Below are 21,071 nucleotides of genomic sequence, written 5' to 3' on the forward strand. Positions count from 1 at the left end.
TCCTGTCGGTAAGCAGAAGGTAACACTTGATGGTCCTTTCACCCAGCTCTCTGTCTTTCAAAACAGCAGTACAGGCTCTGTCCCTGACCTAATGGCACAATCCCCCTTTACCACCGCGCCAGGCCTCAGTCCGCCCCTGAATGGCAGGTCCATGGGACATACCCCACCCCCCAAGCATGCTACCTTTACTCCTTCCTGGTGACAGAACAGCTGGAGGGCGCTGCTGTTGTTCTCGGGGAAGGTGGTGATTTGGAGGTTAAAGGCTGGCGACCTCCGCTCTCTCTCCTGGGGAAAAGACGTGGTTTAAAGACAGAACTTGACTGTGCTATTCACCACTTGCCATCTTCCCACGTTATCAGCAAAGGAGGAACTACACGGCACACATCTGGACCACACGCTCCTGGTATGGGACGTGTGGTGTCTTGCTGCCCTTTCGGGGCCAGAGACCTCTTTGGACATTTCACATCTCCCCTACTGCCAGGGAGAAATAAACGATTGAGTCTCACAGGTCTGCCTGTTGCAATCCAAACCCCAGAACTCACAGAACTCACAGATGAGGAGGCTTAATCAAAACAATGTCCCAGATTCGACAGAGAACAGAAGCCAGCCACCATGGGGTATATTCTAGGCCGGGTACATTAGTTATCCCAAGTGATGTCCAGGCTACCTCACAAGGCACATACCCATGGAGGCTTGGGATGGCTGAGTCTGAGGTCCCCTGCTAGTGAGTGGCAGAACTGGGCTCACTTCGGACTCTCTTTGCTTTCCATCACAATGGGTGACTCAGCTTGGAGTTTTTAATTTGGTTTTGTTTCTTTGGTCCACACTAACAAGACCCATGATCACCACTGTCCCCCCACCTCAGATATATGATCAGGTGTCCCAAAAGAGACAATCACCAGCCATACACCACACGAGCACTTTATAGAAGGCCTGCGGGAGCCTGGTAGCTTAGAGGAATTATAGCATGTTGGCAGAACAGCACCCTGGTCTCCTGTGCATTTTCTTCATGGAGCTGGCTTTAAGCCCATGACACTAGCAGATGAGTTATGACGGCTTGGCACCCTCTCAAATTCTACATCGGATCAAGCTGCTCTGGGGGGGAGGGGTGCACTGAAATTACAGTAACAATAACTTACAGACCTAGGACACCTTTATAACCATACCAAGAGAAGTGACGGGAATTAGTGTGAACCCGGAAAGCACACCTTAACACACTGAGTGAGGCTTGAGGGGAGGGCTGGGGGCCGTTCACAGTGAGTTTCCAGGAAGCCCTCAGCTGGCGCACCTCACTTCGCACTGCTCTAAGATCTAAGACAGTTACAATCATTCACTTCCCCACACACCTGCCGCCAGACGTACTCAATCGGTGGGCTTTTCCCAGAAAAGGGGGGGTCGGAGCAGCCTGTGTTTTGTATGAACAAAGTCATAAACCTGCTTTCCAGTGGCTCCGAAGGCCCTTGGAAAGTTCTGGCAAAGAGTGTGGTATCTGGAATTCTCAGTGCAAAGGGGTCATAGCGAAGGACTTGTGGAAGGCATTCTCACAGCGGTGGGGAACGAAGCATGACCTCATGACTTCTAACTTCTGATGGATGGATAACGGCTAGAGCTGAGGCACAGTGACAATGGAAGTTGAAAGCCACCCGGCCCATCCTTGCCAGGAGAACAAGGCTCGGGCCACAGAAGGAGGGAAAACGAAACCAGAGAAGCCACAGATGAGAAAGGACGCCCACTGGGATGGAGAGAAGTCACACATGCAAAGGTGTCGGCTGGGGAAGCAGCAGTGTCACAAGAGCCCGTGGAGGCGCGCCACAAATGCAGACATGTTTAGAATGCTGATGACTTTTAAACGGAAGCAGAATGGGAGGATGAAGGGCCGTGAGAGCAGAGCAATACCGTAACACACCTGACGCAGGGTTGTGACTGGAAGCAACAAATTCCTCAGTGTCCCCTCAGAGTCCTACTCACTGCCCTGAGGCATTCCCAGAGGGACAAGGTTTCTACGGGTGCAGTGTCTGAGAGTTTCCGGTTGCAGTTTGAATCACATATAATTTAAATTCAAATGCCTGCAGTGCCCAGGTCTGTATTTACTGGGCGGAAGGGTTTGAGTGGAAGTAGCTGGTAACACCTGTGTAAATACATCCTCCTGCCTGCCTGCCTCCACTTACCTTGCGTTTGCTTTGGCAGGCAGAAAATGGGCCCACACTACTGTTAAACACAGCAGGGATCGAGAGCCGGCTGGGGGGGCAGACCCCCCCGCCCCGCTATCTCAGAAGAGGCCTGCTGCATGCAAGATCAAAGGTGTGTTATCCATTGCAACGGTGTTGCTGTCTGGGGCTGCGGAAGGCACACCCAGTGGCTGCATGCAGGATAGTAGTTATGGAAATGAAACACAAATAAAAAAGGCAAAATATTGCAAAAACAACTTATTTTATTAAGTGCAAAACAAGCGGTAGGCAATAAGTCGATTGCTCTGGTACAGGTCCACAGGCGTCGCGAGCATCCTCCCCAGGACATGTTAAGGCAGTGAAGTTACCCCGAACATACAGATCTTTTTAAAAAGACGAAGAGGAAAAGAACGGAGGAAGGAAGGAGAGAAACGGTAACGCGCGTCCCTTCACGCATGCTTGGAAATAGCAGAGAGCTTTACACGAATTTCAGTTTGGGCTCAAAGAGAATGTCTGCTCCGTTTGAGAGCTTACAACAGATAGAGTCTCTTACTTCGAGTTCTAGCACTCTGAATTCTAACAGCTCGTTCTGGTCCTTGGCGTCTTGCATTTCGCTCTTTAGCTGGTTCTCCTCCATCTCCAGCCTGTAAATCTGGGGCAAAGACACCTTTACGTTAATGGCCTCCGTGGTTGCTCCCCATACCCCGGGGGATCCCACAACTAGAATCCAACATCAGTGGGTAGTCTGAGAGAAAAAGGGCAGAGCTGGCCACGGGCCCATCTGCCGGTGAGCCTGGAGTGAGGGGGAGTGGCTGGGCTAGATTTGCCTCCATAGCACCAATCCCAGACCAAGAGACTAAAAACGCCTTATATTTTTGCTGAACAAATGAGTGGTGGGGCCTGAGGCCTGGGGCTACCAAGTCCCTCCCTGATGTCAGTGTAAGGGAAGTAAATGGTTCAGCTCCCAGAGCCCTCCAAGCCCTTTCAAGCCAGGCCCCAGATAAGCTGTGGAAGCCACTACAGGCAGGTACTGTGGGGGCTCAGGTCTCTAACACCCCAAAAAGCTCTTAAGAGAACACTAATTGCCCTGAGAGCACACAGCAGCTTGGAAAGAGCTTAAGGACGCAAGTCAGAACTGCTCTGACCCTCAGTTTCCACCCAAAGAGGATAGCAGTCGTGCCTACAACCTATAGCAGCGAGAAGCCACCAAGACAGTGTATGTAGGCGAGAGCTTTGGGGGGGGTAGCTATTCTCTCTCCTCCTATCAGAAAGCCAAAGAAGGGTTATCGTGCAGGTAATCCCAACCTCAGGAGACACCAGGAAACACTGAGTTCCTTGTGTGGCTTGTAGGACTAAAGCAAGAGCCACTAAAGCCCTCCTGACACATAGGGCCCATAAGGTGGCCAAGACCAGCCACCCCTCGATGCCTGAAGGAAGACAGGGTCAGGGCAGGCCACCTATCTGGAAGATGGGCCTTGCCAGTTCAGACCTGGTATTTCGGGATGCTTTAGACCTAGGGCCCACCCTAGATTCTCTTCTGCTGGCACGGAATATGCATACTGATCACATAGCTCAAATATACTGGGCCTCAGGAAACAGGGAGTAGGAAGGACTGCAGCTTGGCATGGCGGAGGGAAGCTCAAACTGCTCTAAAAGGGCTCTGGGATTATGGTGGCACAACTTGGCATCTACTTTAGCAATAACTGAATGGCCCCATCGGAGCAAGGGAAAGCTAATCCCAATGCCAAAGCACATTCAGAGCTTCAGGGAGGCCCATGGTGAGAGGGCAAGGCATACAGGCTCCGAAACAGGAACTGACCCAGCTGAGGGGGTCCTACCTTGGACACTGGACTCTGTCTGCCTTGGGTGTCCCCGTGAGGAACGGCTTCCAAATCAAAGCAAAGGGACCTAAAGATGCTGTCCCAGGGGACAGACCCTGAGTCCAGTGGGAAAGACCCCTCTCCTATGAGAACTACTGAGTCATGGGGCCCTGGTCGTTATGGTGTACTGATGGCTTGGGGCAGGTTAGTGGCCTCTGTGGTTCAGTTCATGACCAGGCCGGAGGCTCTGGCCTGAGCATACCTTCTCCAGCAGGTCCTGGTTTGTCCTCATGAGTACCTGCTTCTCCTCTACCCACGCAGCGTCCTGCAGGAAACACAGGGTATTTATTCACTGGTTCCACTGTTGACTGAGCCATCAACTCCCAGACATGGACAGCAGCCGAGTGACTTCATCGCCCCTCTAAACCTTCACAGTCAGGTAAGAACAACAGGGTCCCTCTAATTGCCCTGAGAGCACATAGCAGCAGAAGGGATGACCAGACCACAAGTGGCAAGTGAGCTCGTTTAAGGCCTCCTAGCCCCACTTGACCTGCCTCACTACTGAAGCTTCAGGGCAACCCCAGGCAAGACCAACAGAACAACCATTTGCAGAGCCCAGCCTGGCACCAATCCACAGATCTCAGAGCAAATCAAACCCTACTATTTAAGCAGCTAAGTTTGGAGGCAGTTTGTTACCACACACACACACACATGCACACACACACACACACACACACACACAACACACACACGCGCACACACACACACACACACACACACACACACACACACACACACACACACACCCCTACCTCTTAGACCTCTCCATATTCCCTCAGTCCCTGACTGAGAGCAGGAGCAAGGGCCTATAGACACCCATGCCTGTGCCTCAGCCCTTCATAGGCCAATGGGGCCACGTGACTGGTTTGGGCCAGTAAGCTATGCTGAGGCAGTGACAGTCACCTCAACCTGCTGACAGGAAGAGTTCTAGGATGGCACCTCCAGTACCGAGTGCCCATGTAGAGTAGATGACCCTCTGCTTACAACAGGCACCAGCAAGAAAGGCCTAAGGGCTGCCTACCTCTGCCTGCTCTCCACTTGGCCTGGACTAATTAAATCAGAGAGGAAAGTCCATGAAGATAACCAACTCCTATGGCATAGTCACAGCCTTAGCCTGTTGCTATGGACCAAGTGGTCCACCAGGCAAGCTTTCAGGCCACACTTTGACTGTGGCAACACATTCTTGCCTGGGGTCACAGTGATTCCTCAACGGAACCTCACCCTTGCCCTCGGCACACCAAAGACACCATTGGACCCCAGGGGCACCATGGGGACAAAACCATAAGGATCACAGAGTGCACAACCTTCCTGCTTACCTGTCCCTTCTCAACCAGCAGCTTCTCTAAGTCCTCGATTTTGGCCTGGCATCTCAGCAGGTCAGCCTGAAGCTGCTCCCGAGTCTGGAAGGAAGGAAAAAAGACCAGGAAGTGAGCAAGTCACTGGCAGAGGTGACACAGAGGTAAGGGATCAGGCTGCCAACCCGAGGGTATGTGCACACCCCAAGAGTTTGGGGGTAGTGAACCCCCCAGTGAACTAGACTGTCGGGGGGAGGGCGGCAATGGGGGGAGGGTGGGGAGGGGAACACCCATAAGGAAGGGGGGGAGGGAAGGGGATGTTTGCCCGGAAACCGGGAAAGGGAATAACACTCGAAATGTACATAAGAAATACTCAAGTTAATAAAAAAAAAAAAAAAAAAAAAACAAAAAAAAAAAAAAAAAAACAAAAAAAAAAAAAAAAAAAAAAAAAAAAAAAAAGAAAAAAATAAATCCAGTATTAAGGGAACCAAAAAAAAAAAAAGAGTTTGGGGGTAGGAGGGTCCTTTTACATGAATGCCCACATCACAACCACTTGAAGGCTTTGAAGTCCATCTGCAGCCCTATCATAAGCAAGAACTAAGAGGTCAGGGGAGGTGATGGCTCTAACTCTCCCAGCAAAAGACAATCAAAGGGCAGCCTGGAAGAGGAGCCATCTTCTGGGATGAACTAGCCCAAACTGGATGCCTCAGGGCCCCAAAGCCAGCTCTGACAAGTGCTTTCTCATTCAGCACCATCCAGCTGCTGACAGCTGTGCTTGGTGGTCTAATGGGGCTCTCTGTTACCTACAGTAAAGACCCAAACCTAATGCCTCATAAACCAGACAAGTCATGTACATCAGGGAAGCCATTGACCATACAGCAAGAAGAAGCAGGCAGGGACCAGTGCAGGCACATACACGAGGCCCGGAGGCATAGCTACTTGGCTATAGCCACACAGTGACACAGGGAATGGGAAGACACAGATGTGACCTGCTTCCCAGAAGTCAAGAATCCAAGCTAGGTGTGTTGTCAGAGGCCTGAAATCTTGGCTCCCAGGAGGTGCATTGGGAGTTCAAGGTCATCTGGAAAGTGGGGAAATCTATCTCTTTCCCTTCTCTTTTTAAGTTATGAAACAAGGCCTCACGTTATAGCCCAGGCTAGCCTAGAACTCACTATGTGGCCCCAGCTGGCCTCCAAGTCATGGCAATCCTCCTGCTATAGCCTCCAAGTGCTGGGATTACATGTATATGCCCATGCCCTACCATGCATTTCACGGTGAAATCTCCATTAACTGGCCAAGTGGGTGATGTTAAATTAAACACAGATAACCTAGACATTTGCCTGCTGAGGCTCAGAAAAGAAAGACTGATCTTTTATGGTAGCAGAAATGGCTATATCCCCCGGGGATCTTGTTCCCTGTGTGTCTGCTCCTGTCCAACCCCTGAAATGTTACCACCCTGATCCCTGAGTGCCAAGTTCATTTTGGAGATGGTTGCTCCTGCCTATGCCTTTCATCTTCCCGAGACCTACAAACCAAGGTGTTTTGTATGCTTTAGGACCCCTAAGCCCTAATGCATGGGGTTCCCGGGTCTGCTTCCAGAGCATTCTGAGCCACAGTGGCATGGTCCCAGCTTCCAGATATGTTGGGGACCATCAGGCAAGCTGCTACTTTCTGGAGCTTCTATTCCTTTTTCAGGACATAGGATTGATTCGTCCTAGCTCATAGGACTATGGGAGTGAGACAGAGGACATGGGACAGCACTAAACCAGTATGGACTCTCTGGTGTCTCCAGCACTCCCAGAGGGACATGCAAATACCATAGACTTCAAGGTGGGAGAAGGGTCAGTGGGAGGAAGTTTCCAGAAAAGTTCATCCCAATACCAGGATGTATTCCCTGAACCTGTAGTGCCTGTGCCTTGGGTGCTCCAAGAACCCCTGAAAGTGTTTCTCGAGGACACTGGGGGGGTGAGGGGGAGGGACTCAGGTCTACAGGGAGGATAGGTCTGAAGCCTGAAAGGTTGCCTGAGTCTATAATTTCTCACTTCCTTACATTCCATTCTATTTTAATTTATTGTATGTGCGTGTGTTTGCCTATGTGGAGGTCATAGGACGACTTGCAAGAATCAGTTCTTTTGCTACCACATGGGCTCGGCAGACGGAACTAAGATCATCGGGTTTCGCAGCAAGTCCCTCGGCTGTTTGGTCGTCTGCCTGCCCCCACCCCTTCAACCCTGTACGTCTTCTCGCCTGCAAACAGATGGTAGGCGGAAAGTGGAGGGTATAGTGTCCACCTCCATCAGTTATAAGATTCCAGGTCCCCTCCTGGTTCCCAGTCTCTGTCCCTCCCCACCAACGGTGGGACACACTTACCCGGGCCTCCCTCTCAGCATCCAGTGTTCCCCCAACCTGCTCCTGAAGCAGGGCGTAAGCCCTCTGCAGAGCCTGGTACTCCCTAGTCAGCTGGCAGAACCTCAGGTCAGCCTCTTCTCTGGTTGTTGTCTGAACCAAACAATAACAAGACAGACAAACAAGTCAATCCATGACTTGATGAGGCTTCAAGGGACAGAGCCAAAACACGAGCAAATGCCCACATCTCTCCAGCGTGTCTACAAATGCCTAGTGAGCTTGCCGTGCCAGGAAGTAATGGGAAAGACCGGTAGTGAAGGCCTGGTAGTGAAGGCTGCTGGGAGGAAATGCCTTCCCCACTTCAGCACCCCACCCTGAGCACTCACAGGCCTCCTGGGGACCAGCCTGACTCCACAGGTAAAGGTTCACTCTGAGAAGGTGTCCCTCTGACCCCACGTCTGGGAGCTTCTGCTCTCCAGGCAGACGCTGGCTGGTACGTGAATGGAGAGCACCTGTGTGTGAAAGCCCTCGTGTGGTCATGAGAGGACAGTGCAGGGTGACTAATGCAGCAAGTCACTGTTGCAGGCATCATGACAAGTTTGTAAAAATCTCAGATAATGTTGGACCAAATTTTAGCCGGATACTTAGACAGGATGTGGCACTTGTGGCATTTCCCACATGGTGGGTCCCTCCGGAAGCACCCGAATTTAAGGTCAGTGGGTTGACTTGGAGGAAGGGTCCATCCTCCTGAGGGTCCTGATGCCATTCAAGAAGGCACTCCATAGTAAAGTCTGAATGGACCCCAACCATGGGACCGTAAGAGGTGGCTACTCAAAGAGCTAGGACAAGGAGACGCAGGATGGGCAATTCTTAGGCTCCTCCGGGAAGCTGCACGGAGCTTCCCAACAGGGCACATGGGACACCAGAAAGCTCCACCAGTCCCTGCCACAACCAGAGCCAGTGCACCCCTTCTCACTCAGGCTCAAGAGACAGCCGCTGAGGGGTGCATGGAGGACAGACAGAGGAAGCCTCACAGGAGATCAGCTCTGAGGAAGATGCTCATTGGGTGCCCTCTAGGCAGCAAGGACCAGCTTTCCTTGCTCTGAGGCCCTGTGGCATGGCAGGATTGACCACCAGAGAGGGAGCGGCCCTGGCCAAGAGGAAGGTTTGTCCCTAGCATATGCAGTTTGCTTACCTCATCTAAGTCCTCTTCAGGCGTGGCTGGGGTCCGGTCTGTCCTGTCTGTGTTGTAGGACGTCTCTGACAATGTTTCAGAGTCCACAGACTCCTCATCAAATCCAAAAAATGTCTCCACAACATGCTTCTGTGAGAGGCAACGAGCATGACGTCAGGAAGACAGCAGCTGCCTATCCATGGCCAGCCCAGCGCACTGGGGGCTGAGGCAGGGCGGACAGAGCTGTGGCCCCCATCTACGGCTGGCTCAGGATAGGGGCGAGCCGCTAAGGCAGCTGAAGATGTGGCTAGCTTAACAACGCCGATCAGGTGAGAGGAGGGGTCATAGGCAGAGAGGGCTATGCAACTCCTGAGTTGGCCCTAAATGCAAGGTCCTCTGAGCCCTAAGTCCCTCCTGGCCATGGATGAGCTGCCACCCTTGCAGCAGAAGAGGGGACCTCACTCACTGTCTGCTTAGTCAAGGTCCAGCACCCAGAGCACTGTACAAACTGAGATGTCTGATCCCACAGAAGGAGCTGAAACATGGGATGCCAGGAAGAGGACATGGGAGACCCAGAATTCTGACCCTGGGGCTAGGCTGGAGAAGCAGCTTCGACTCTGCCTAAGAGGCGATTTTCTTAGCTTTGGATGACAATGCATTCAGATCACTGACATAATTAGAAAGAATCACATTAAGGGCCCTGTATTCAGAGCCTCGGACAGCTACTATGCCATTTGCTGACTACCTGAGACTCTGGCCACACCTCTCTCACTCCAAACTGTACAGGACGTGGGGCTCTGCTCATTCATTCGTTCAATCATTCATTCACTCTTTCAGGAATCTCGGGCTGAGCAGCTTCAGTGGTCCAGACAAGGGTCAGCCTGATGACATGAGCAGGGATAGCTGCTAGGGAGCACAAGCCCCAGAGGCTGCCTCCATCAACCCCCATCTCCACATGCACCCCTCTTTCAGGCTCCAGGCACACTGCCCTTGGTTCTCTTCCTAAACACCCCCCTTTGAGAGAATTCCTTGCCTTCACACTCAGGGTGCTTTCCATGACTGAGAGAAAGTAGCCTCATTGCAGTGATCAGCCCCGGCCTCCCAGGAATTCCCAGAGTCGCACACCTCTCCTCAACCCGCAGATGAGGCAGGGTGTACCCCACACCCCAGCCACTGTGGCCCCAATCACGCATGTGCAGACAGGAGAACATGGAGGTCACCAGCAAACAACATCATGGGGAAGTCCCTTTGACATTACAGGGAAGGGGCATGGAGGAGCTTCTTGGTCACTTTGTACAGTTAGGGTTTCTACAGAGCCTCTACAAGGCTCCTGCAAGCACTCCCCACCAGAATGTTCCTCACATGCTTTGGGGTTTGCTCGTGACCTCCTTGAAGGTTCACGTGGCCAGCATCTGCTGGGTATCCACCTGCCTCCAAGCCCAGGTGAGCTGGCAGGTTAAGACGGTGAGACCAGGTTAGGCTTCATGCAGTCCAAGTGGCCTTCAGCATCTCCCCCTCCCCTCAGAAAGAAAGCCCCACCCCTGCAGGCATTGGAGACTCCAGGAAGCAGTGGAGTCTACACCAGCAGCTCTCCTCTGCCTCGAGCTCCACACCCCTGTTGCCTTGGGCTGCTGCCTGGCCAACCTTATTTTTCATAAACACTGCTAATTGCCTGGGCTCTGGGGACAGATCTGCATGTTGGCTGTGCTAACTGGTGGCTTGTTGTAGTGACATTTCTGCTCCTCCTCCTCCTACCGAGTGGGCTCCAGGAAGATTCTAAATGACACGCTTCCCAAGATCAGGACGTCGTGTTGGGCTACAGCCATCCGGTGTTAGCATTCTGGAAGTTTCTGGGGCAGGTCAATGGCCTAGGCTAATCTGCTCTTGAAGACCAGGGTGACTTCCAATGAAGTGCTCAATGACAGAGCCTAATAACAAGGTTTCAACTGCTCAAGTTCCCAACTGAACAGGCCAGGGTCAGGCCCAGGTAGAGCCTCACAGTAGACCTAGCCCTAGACTGGGGCTGCAGGAAGCCATGGTATACCAGGGAAAGCCGGAAAATACTTACAGGGAGGAAGTCAGCACAAACCTATAGTCTCAGTGAAATCCCACCATAGTGGAAGGGGATCCATCCCTGGGGAGGCTCCTTTCTGGTTTATTTTCTTTTTTAAATAATGCCTCATGCCGTCCAGGCTTGCTTTAAAGTCCATCCCTCGTGCCCCCACCTCGCAAATGGCAGAATTAGAGGTGTGTGTGCCTGCATGCCGGGACAGCTCCTTTGTCTAGGAGATGAGGTGACAGAGAGGCTGACAGAGCCAGCCCACCCAACACAGCCTCACTAACAGCACAAAACAGAAAAGCCACCTTGGTGTTTAAAGTGAACACAGTGCCTGTGTCCTTGAAGAGCTGGAAATTTATTTTGGCTGCTTCCTCGATACCCTGAGGTAGCCCACATTTACTTCCCAAGAGTGGGGGAAGGCTACCAGGAGATGTCCCCTGCCTGCTGCCAAGTGCCCTGTGTCCCTTAATTCTAAACTTAATGAATGTTTACCTCATGAAACTCTTTTTTTTTTTTTTTTTTTTGGTTCTTTTTTTCGGAGCTGGGGACCGAACCCAGGGCCTTGCGCTTCCTAGGTAAGCGCTCTACCACTGAGCTAAATCCCCAGCCCCTCATGAAACTCTTGAACAGCAAAGTTCCCACTATCTACAGGTACCAAGTGCGCTGACCGTGAAAAGGGCTTGCCCCTCTAGACACCCACCCTCCTTACAACACAGGTCCGTCTAGCCAGTGTCATTTTTATAAAGAAATCCAAAGTTCAAAACGTAGTTTGGGGGCTAAGGGTGTACTTCAGCTGGTAGATCTCCAGCGCAGTGTGCAACAAGGGTGGCATGCATGGCTGTGGGGTGCTGTGCTGACAGCTGTGAGTCACTGGACACACAGGGCATGACGGAGGTAGAGACAGGACGGGCAGAAATTCAAGGTCAAAGTCATCCTCAGATACATGGTTAAGTCTGAAGCTGCCTCGAGCTACAGGAGACTTTGTGCATGAGCACGTATGTATATAATTGTAATTTTCACCAATATGCTTTTAGAGCAAATGTTTCCTCTCCATATACACACAAGCTCATGCTTGACACACAGGAGAGGATACACACACACACACACACACACACACACACACCTCTCCAATGGACTCAGCATACCACACACACATAGACTAACCTCTCCACTGGATTCTCTCATTTTTCTCATTCTTTTCTCTCTCTCTCTCTCTCTCTCTCTCTCTCTCTCTCTCTCTCTCTCCCTCTCTCCCTCTCTCTGCCTCTCTCTCCTCTCTCTGCCTCTCTCCCCCTCTCTCTCTCTCTCTCTTCTCTCTCTCTCTCTCTCTCTCTCTCTCTCTCTCTCTCTCTCTCTCTCTCTCTCTCTCTCTCTCCACACACACACACACACTCCCTCTCCCTCTCTCTCTCACTCCTCCCCCCCTCTCTCCCACTCACTCCTCTCTACATACACACACACACACACACACACACACACACACACACACACACACCTCTCTACTGGACCCAGCATCTCATCAGCTCTTCTCTTCACCTTCCCAGCATCCAGCCAGAATTGCCCAGAAGATCTAGGACCTTGCAATGGCAGCCAGGAACCTCCAAGACAGATCTCCCATCCCAGGCAGCTGCGTACCTTCATGCTTATAGGTCATCTCCTGGCAGCCAGAGAAGTACAGGCACACGAGGGCGCAGAGGCAGAGGAAGAAGGAGAAGTAGAGCACAAACAGAATGTACTCCATGTTGGGGATGCTGCAGGGACTGCTAGGCTGTGCTGGCTGGACAGGCCATCCCTGGCTTCTCTCTAGCCCCAGAAAAACACACACCTGCCCCTCACAGCTTCTTGAATAGTGTCGGCGGCAGGAGCTGGAGAACAGGGACGCCCCAAAGGGTGCCCCCTTGGCAACGGCGACGGCACCATGGACCAGCTCCCAGATGCTGGTGACAGGGTTATCAATGGAGAGTAGCCAGTTTCCAGGCCAGCCCCAGGTATTAGTCATAGAGCACAGCTTCTCAGCCAGCGTGTCCTCTTGGGACTTCCCTCCTAGGACCCAATCTCCCTATACCCAGGACTGTTGTCAACAGTCCCAGGTCCCTGGATAGTTGCAAAGAAAGCCCTTGGGCACAGCGGTAGCAACGGTATCGTGACGAGAGCCTTCTGCTTCAGGGCCAGAGCCACAAAGGATGGGACATCTCTTTGCTCACCTGCCTAGGACAGCTCCACACTAATCCACCACCACCCGTGGGTGGGTGTCCGGGCACTCAGCCCTGCTGTCCCTGAAGTGTGTCTCTCAAAGCTTATTGACCTTGGCTCTCACACAACCTGCAACACTCCACTACGGAGAGTTGGGGAATGCCTGAGCTATAGGGAAGTCAACAGTTCCTCGCCCAGTCAGAGGTCAGGGGCTGGATTTAGGGGTGCAGCCCTTAGAGAAGTACCACTATGACAGCAGAAAAACCTGGCCCCTTATCTCTCCCACACAATGGACAAAGACCAGCCTTGTGTTCAACTTGGGCATAAAAATCTATGACCGCTTCATGCAGTCACCGTTCTGAACCTCTGGGCTTGCTATGCTGAAAGGTGTGCCTTCCTGACACACAGGACATGATGAAGCCACACAAGCCCCCGGGCCACAGCTGGCGAAGGACTGACTAGGAATGGGTTCAGTTGCAAACACAGCGATAAAATCACTTTTAGCAAAAGTCACACTGAAAACCAGTAGGATGCCCAAGGCAGGAAGTCACTCCACAGCAGTGTCTGCTCCCGAAGTGCCCGACGTTTCTCTGGCCCCACCCTCTGTGAGCAGCAGGGCTAGCTGTGAGGCTGTTAGTTTTGTAGGACTCCTAGGTGTGGTGTCAGAATGGACTCAGGAACAACAAGTCAAAAGGATCTTCCACACATCAGCCATGAACTGCTCACTGCCAGCAGTAAACCAAAGTCCCTAGGGAAGAGGGGACTCAGATGCATGGCCCAGCAGGCTCTACAGCCTTTCTGGGTAGACACCACCACAGGACACTTACTGGCTCAAAGGCTATGCTGTGGATTAGGCGGACCTGAGAATCTGCATTTAGTCCAGTCACAATAACCCAGCTAGCCTCAGCTATTGACCTGACACAGCCTTGGACCTCAACTAAAGAGCAGCCCTGACAGGACTGGTCTGCAGCCATGTCTGAAGAACTGTCTTGGTGACTGATGTGGGAGGGGCCCAGCCCACCATCGACATTGCCATCCTTGAGCAGGTCCTGTACTGTAGAAGGCTGGCAGAGCATGAGCCAGTCACTAACAGTCCCCCATGGTCTCTGCTTCAGTTTCTGTTCAGATTCCTGCCTTGAGTTTCTGTCCTGACTCCCCTCGATGATGAACTATAACCAATGAACTAAAACAAAGCCCTTCCTCCCATAGTCATGGTGTTTACTATACCAATAGAAAGCAAACTAGAACATGCAACAAGGCTACTGTTCAAAGACAAAGAGAGAAGCGAGGAGGCACTATTGATTCCTGACCACAGACACAGAACCAGGGCTCCATTGTGATCTGATCCGCATGTGATTTCGTTCTGAGAACTAGGAAGCAGGTCCTAGGAGTGTACAGCCCTTGCTTATCTCAGACCTTAGAACCTGTGTTGGGGCTTACTCCTCAATGCTCCAGGTCTCAGCTTCTCAGCAACATCTAAGATCCCCATCAACCATGTGCTCAGAGCTCTGCTAGGGTTCGATTCACATGCCTATGGGACAGTAGCTATTGACAGCCTGCATCCCGGTTCTTGCCCCATACTGAGGCCTCCTTGCTGCCAGACCCCTACAAAGAGTCCCTAGACTCCAGGACAGGGCCCAATGAATCACCAAGTCCCTCCCAACCCTTGCATCTCTCACTGGGAACTAATGTTAGCCAGCACTAAGCTAGCAGGAGGCACAGAGAGTCTGCACAGTCTTGCTCCAGAGGGAATCCCACGGCAGAAGAGGGTGCTCCTGGGAAGCCCAGGGTGACATGAAGATAATCCTTAAGACTCTGGAGATCATTCAAATATGAGAGCCACCAGTGGGGACACTGCCCTGTCTCTACCACCTGCACATCAGGGTGTGCTGTGATGTAGAGGGGCCCTCCTTCCTAGGGAGTGATGGTCAATCTCACCGTTCACCTGAATGGACTGACAGAAACACCCAGGAAAAGTAGTCAAGAGAACCTTCAGAGACTATCAGACCACAGCCATCAGAGGACTTCAGGTTTTGAGCAGCTGGTCAAGAGGTGGTAGAAACTTGGAGGTGGGGCCTGGCTGGAGGAAGTGATCACTGAGGGAGTGTCTCTGGAACTATATCTGCCCTGGTCCCTTCCTGTGCTTTCTCTCAGCTTCCTGCATAGCATGTGGGCAGCTTGCACCATATGCTCCTGCGGCTCGCTAGGGGCCCAGAATCAACGGAGTCGGCATGACGGACAGTGCCATCAGAGGCTGCAAGCCCACCCAAGCCCTTCCTCCCTTATGCTGTTTCTGGCAGATGTCTGGTCTCCATGGTAACAAGAGTAATTAATACAGGGGTCCTTAGAGGATAGGGGCTTCTTTAGGGTCAAGGTGTCAGGAGCCAAGAGCAAGAATGGATCTGTGAGGCTTCTGGAAAATGTTACAACTGTCAGTGAAGTCATTCGAATGATCTTTGAAGCTGGAGGACCTGGCACAGGGACATGGTCCCCGGACATAAACTGTACAGAGTGAAAGGGGGCCACTTACAGGGAGAGACAACGAAACCTCAGTAGTTCAGCCTGTAGGACGAGGCAGGGATGCACCAGGCCTGAAGGGCACCAATGGGGCGTGGATGACTAAAATCATGCTAAGGCCCAAAGGCCCTATCTCCTGTGCACCCGGTCTGCACAGGGCTGGGAGGAAAAGCAGGATCCTGGGATCAAAGCCAGCCTACGTGAATCTAGAGAAAAAGAGGTGTTGGTGGCCCAGGAAACGGTAAGTGGGAAATCACTTCCCATGGGCTGGGGATGCAGATCAACTGCGGAAGGGCTTACCTAGCAGGTACAAAGGCCTGGGTTCAGTCTCCAACACTCCATAAGACTGGGCTTGGTGGAGCATACCAGTAACCCCGCCACTCAGGAAGTGGGGTCAGAGGATCCTCAACTACACAGAGGTCAAAGCCAACTTGGGCTATAAGCAATCCCACCTTTACGAAAACAAAATCCATAAAAGTTTCCCAAGCCCATCTTCTAGGGCTCTCACTAACATACCCACACACACCCCTGCTTCTCTGAGGTAGGCAATGTCCTGCAAATGCATTTCTCAGGAGACGCTGTGCACCTAGTCAGTCAGCCATTCTTTGGGGACACCTGCTCTGTGCCACCACTCTTTGGAGACAGATGTGACCCACTCTGACTCACTGTCAGTGTGCTGTTTATGTCTCTCCCAATCAGTAGATTTGGAAATCAGGACCAGTGGAAGAAAGACACAGGCTGTTTGATTCCCAACACCGAAGCACAGGGCGAGTGTTCCTATCTGAGATGATTGGGAGCACAAGTACTTATTAATTGCTGAGTTTTTCTGATTGGCAGAATTTTTTTAAATAGACTTTATCAGTGAAATATCCCTAATCCAGAATCCAAAACCTGAATTTTTCATTTGATACAGAAGACATTTTAAGTTTCAAAATTAGAGTTTTGGATTAAGGCTTCACAGCCCATGTAGGCTTGAAGTAGTCCTGCCTCACAACGGGTTCCTTGGCAACCTCTAACCATGGACTGTTTCACGCCAAGCCCGTGGAATGAACCAACCAGCCGCCCGCCCTCAGTATTTTAATTCCTGTCTCACAAGCACTGTTGGCAGATGTCACCATCTTCTTCTGGCAGCAGGGGGCGCTTTCTCCCCATTAGGTCCATGTTGCAACCACTGAGAGGGCATTAGCCAGAATCACCCAGACTTTCTGAGCAAAATGACTTTACTGCAGACATTTACCGGAGCAAAATGTCCCCCAGAAGGGGGAAGGGCAGCAAATAATTGTACAGCCACCAAACGCAATGTGCAGCAGTTGGCAGAATCAGCTGAAGGCTGTTGTGTGGATTCGTCAGGAGCAGAGACAGGCACCACAGCGTTCCTCCTAACCACAGGAGGGAGAAAGCATGTCTACAGCTGCACGGCGCTGAACAAGTAGATGGCCCACACATCCAGCAGATTACGTGGCCGTGAACATTCGTATTTCTGATAACAGCTCATGGTTATGACAAACATTTCCAGTGTAATGTTGAGTGAGAGGCAGTTAAGTCCTAGATGGGTGTAGGACTGACACTGACCCTGGAGATGTGCCACGGGGACATCTGTTTCTATTCCCAGCTCTTCTAGAATGTGGCCAGCAGGTCTGTGACTATAAACGAGTCGTGCTGGACCACCTCCCGGTCCATTTTGGTTGGTCGGTTATGAAGTGTTTTGTTTTGTTTTGTTTTGTTTTGTTTTGTTTTGTCTTAGAGAGGGTCTCACTGCGTAGCCCTGGCTGAGGTGGCTTGAAGCTTGCTGTATGTGTGAACCAACCTGGTGTCAAACTGCCTCCCTTTGCCCCCAGAGTGCTGGGATTGAAGACGCGCAGCATCCTGCACAGCCTTCCGAGCATCTAAGATCAGCACACAAAGACCTGCCCAACCAAGCTCAGCCCGATAGACCGTGAGTCTGGGACTCAACCCCATCTGCCCTGGCTCTTCTTCAGGCTGTCCCTACAGCTCTGTGTCCTGTAACTGAGCCAGGGTGGCTCTGAGGATGAAAAGAGAGGGTGGGTGGACGCTAACTAATCCAAGCACCCATGGGCTCAGACATTGACCCCAGCGCCACCGCAGGCTACCCGGGAGCCAGAAACGGCTCAGAGACGTATTTTACACGCTCTACATTCTGACATATACATCCACATTAAAAATTCTTGGATTTTTATATAAAGGTGTCATGACTAAATTGTGTCCCCCTCAAAAGATATGCTGAGGTCCTGGCTGTGCTGTGGCCAAATGTGAATTTTTTCGCTGGGTGCAAAAGAAACAATGGAAGAGTTACTGACCGTGCACTGAGGTACTGTAGCTGAGCCCAGTATGTCCCTAAAGATGACAGGGGGACCCAGGAGTGGACCCGTGTCATGCACGGAATACCCACCATTACTGGAACACTCCAGGAGAACATTGGAGGAGATGGAAAAGGCCCTCCAGACGCCAGAGGGAAGGAGCCTGACCTCACCAGCACCCTGAGACCAGGCTTCTTCTGGCCTCTCAAATTATAAGACACTAACTTTCTGTCATTCCAAGGGACCTATTTTTGTTCAGACAATCCTAGGAAAATAATATGTAAGGGCTTTATACCTCCCTCTCCTCTTGGCTTACTGACGACGGGCCTCATATAGCCCAGGCTAGCCTCAAACTCGACAACTAGCTGAGGCTAGTTTTGAACTCCAAACCTTCCCATTTCTACTTGTCCAGTGCTGGGGTCGTAGGTATTCCCCACCACTCTAAGGTGAAGACTTATGCTTCCCTTTAAACAGTGGAATGCCTAACACCATCGGCCCACCTTGTGCCAACCATGTTCTGGGCCAGATAAGGGTTGTCTCCGCCGCTCCCTGCTGTCACCCTGACTCCACCAGGGAGTGCGTCCTTAGTCGTTTGCTATCATGCCTTTGCAGCTTTTCTTACACAGAAGTACTTCTCTACAGCCATCTCTGTCAGTAGATGAAGCTGCCAGGTGCCAGTTCAGGAAGGGGCAGAGATCCATCCCAGACAGGTGGCCCTGGGTGCTGACAAGTAAACTGCAGCTTCTTCTAGGCCTCCCTGTGGGCCTCTAAGTCTCCCCACCCAGCTCTGCACTCTCCTGCCAGAACACCTAGACAGACTCTGGGAGACCGCACAGTTCCATTTTACAAAAATAACTCCATTCTGCATCTTTCAACAAAGTGCCTGGGATCCCAGAACACACGGTTAAGAGGCATAAAACAAGGCTGAGTGTCCTTCGAATCCCTCAGAAGGCTGGAGTATTTATGTTTTTAATTTTGGATGCACATAACCCAAGGTCCAAACACTGAATTCCATTAGTAAGTATTCTATGAATAAATTACCATATCTGGGTCACATTACTGTGCTATACTGCATGTGGCCCTAAGACAGGCAGAAGAGCCTTTCTTTCAACAGACAACACACAGCTTGTCACGCAGTCATGACACCTCTGGGACTGGGACTGGCCCTGTTACCCTCCCCTCCTGTAAGCCTGGCTCATCCTGAAGATTCATGACAGACACTAAGGCAGGCTCACCTTGGGGGGTTTCAGGCTCTTCCCTCGATGCCTCTTGGAGCGCAGCAGGCGTTCTCTTTCCTGCAAGGAAGTATAGCCACTTGTGAGCACTTGCAGCCAGGCCCCCACCGCAGCACCACACAGTGAAGACTTAGAGGTTCTGTGCACCAACCTGCCTGCTTACCTCCCTGTCTGTGTGGCCTAGTTCACATTGTGGGCACCCAACTGAGAGCCTGGTGACAAGGCCCTCGTCATCCACCCTAATAGGCTATCTCATCACAGACAAACCTGGATTATTCTTTGGCTCAAGAGGCTGCAAAGCCCAAGCAGTATGACCTCACGCTGGTTCTGCTGGCCTTGGCAGGGTTTGCCTGCAACAGGAGCAGTGGGATGTTTATGGCTTTGAGCTTGGGCAGAGCCAGGGTGGAATCCCTCACAACCCTTATTACTGGCTGGGTGACCACTTTATTTTCTCCAGTTGTTTCCTCCCTGCTGTGTGGGGCTAGGAACTTCCTGCAGCAGTGCTTGGTTGGGGTCCTCTGCAGAAAGGAGGACGGTGCTGAGGAGGCACTGTACCCAGAGGGAGCTCTCAGCATCCCCTCCTTTCCCTCCAGCAGGACAAAGCTGGGACTAGGCCTGACCATCCTCCCACCGGATCCTGGCAGACTGGTCATTATGCTCCCCAGCCCTGTTTTGGCTTGTCATTCTTCTTGTCACTCATTGTCTCTTTACTGAGTGTATCTTGTCATCCTTGGCTACATTATGTCATCTAGGTAATGAAGCCAAGATGGACAGCTACGTGGATAGTGGAAGTAAGAGAGGGGGGGAAGGAGAGGAGGACAGAGGATGGGCACTGCTTCTCATCAAACCCGTTGAGGATGTGATCATAGCTTCCCGGCCTTCAGAGTCCTGTGGATGGAGCCATCATGCACACACAGGTCTTGTGAGCAAGCAGAGCCCACTCTGCTTCTGAGATCCAACTGGAGCTCACTGCAGATGTGCCTGCCGGCACTGCTTGCAGGGAACTATCTTTGGGATAAGACACCCCCTCTCTACTGCAGGCTCGCTCCCCTCGCCTTTCAGCATAACCACCCCTGAGCAGTCATGAAGCCCACAGGACAGCCTTAGCTGGTCCTCCAAACTCTGATCTGATGACAAAGTTCAGATTTGCAGGCTCAAACTCCCGGTATGCAATAGCTAAATTTAAAAAAAAAAAGAAATGAATCCAGGTTAATAATAACTCAGAGGCCCCTCAGAACAGATCCAGGCTGCCTCTTCACCAGGGCAAGCCAGGAGCCCATTGAAAAGTGGGTTGCCATGGAGACTGTTCCCAGGTAGCACTGATCTCATTTCAACCAAGCTGAGGCTGCTTCCTGGAGATCACAGGGGACCTAGTGCCTGAAGCTGGGCTGTCAGGTCCCACTCCCATCATGATGCCCGCTCTTGACTCCGCCTCCTGGGGTGCCACCCTGCCCGAGAGTGACAACATACCAGAGAGAGGTCATCAATGACATGCTGCTGTTCCAGCACCTGCAGCCTCAGGAACTCTATCTCCTGCTCGTCCCTGGTCAGACTGAGGTCATTCAGGGACGTGTGTCGCTTTAGTGAGGCCTGGGCAGACAGCTTTTCTTTCTGCAGCCAGAAGGAGAGAGGGTACTGAGGTGTGCTACAGTGTGAAGGACAGCACTGCTGTGGGGCTCAGGGGTGGGGATGACAGACGCCTGGTCCCAAGATGGGGAAGACACAGCTGCAGGCCAAGGCCAAGCCATGTGTGGTCATCGATGCTCACTGGAACAGGATGGGGTGGCAGGGCATGGGGCAGAGGGTGTTCTGAATGATCCCCGAAAGCAAGCCAGAAGGCAAGACAGGCAAGGGGAACTCCCCCACCACAGGCTGTTCATACTCAT

General features: G+C 51.9%; 1 protein-coding gene across 1 annotated transcript in view; it reads right to left on the minus strand.

Annotated features, from left to right (window-relative positions):
* Window positions 1-2,411: 2,411 nt before the first annotated feature.
* Window positions 2,412-21,071, minus strand: part of Jakmip1 (janus kinase and microtubule interacting protein 1) — a 95,919-nt gene continuing 77,259 nt past the window's right edge. Inside the window, exons 7-13 of the mRNA XM_032917018.1 lie at window positions 20,656-20,796; window positions 19,186-19,245; window positions 8,885-9,013; window positions 7,714-7,842; window positions 5,365-5,448; window positions 4,251-4,313; window positions 2,412-2,820 (exon numbers count right to left, since the gene is read on the minus strand). Coding sequence (XP_032772909.1) covers window positions 2,647-2,820; window positions 4,251-4,313; window positions 5,365-5,448; window positions 7,714-7,842; window positions 8,885-9,013; window positions 19,186-19,245; window positions 20,656-20,796 — 780 coding nt within the window. The 3' untranslated portion in view covers window positions 2,412-2,646. The remainder of the gene's footprint in view (window positions 2,821-4,250; window positions 4,314-5,364; window positions 5,449-7,713; window positions 7,843-8,884; window positions 9,014-19,185; window positions 19,246-20,655; window positions 20,797-21,071) is intronic.

Source organism: Rattus rattus, chromosome 11 (genome assembly GCF_011064425.1).
Source record: "Rattus rattus isolate New Zealand chromosome 11, Rrattus_CSIRO_v1, whole genome shotgun sequence".
Classification (NCBI taxonomy): Eukaryota; Metazoa; Chordata; class Mammalia; order Rodentia; family Muridae; genus Rattus; species Rattus rattus.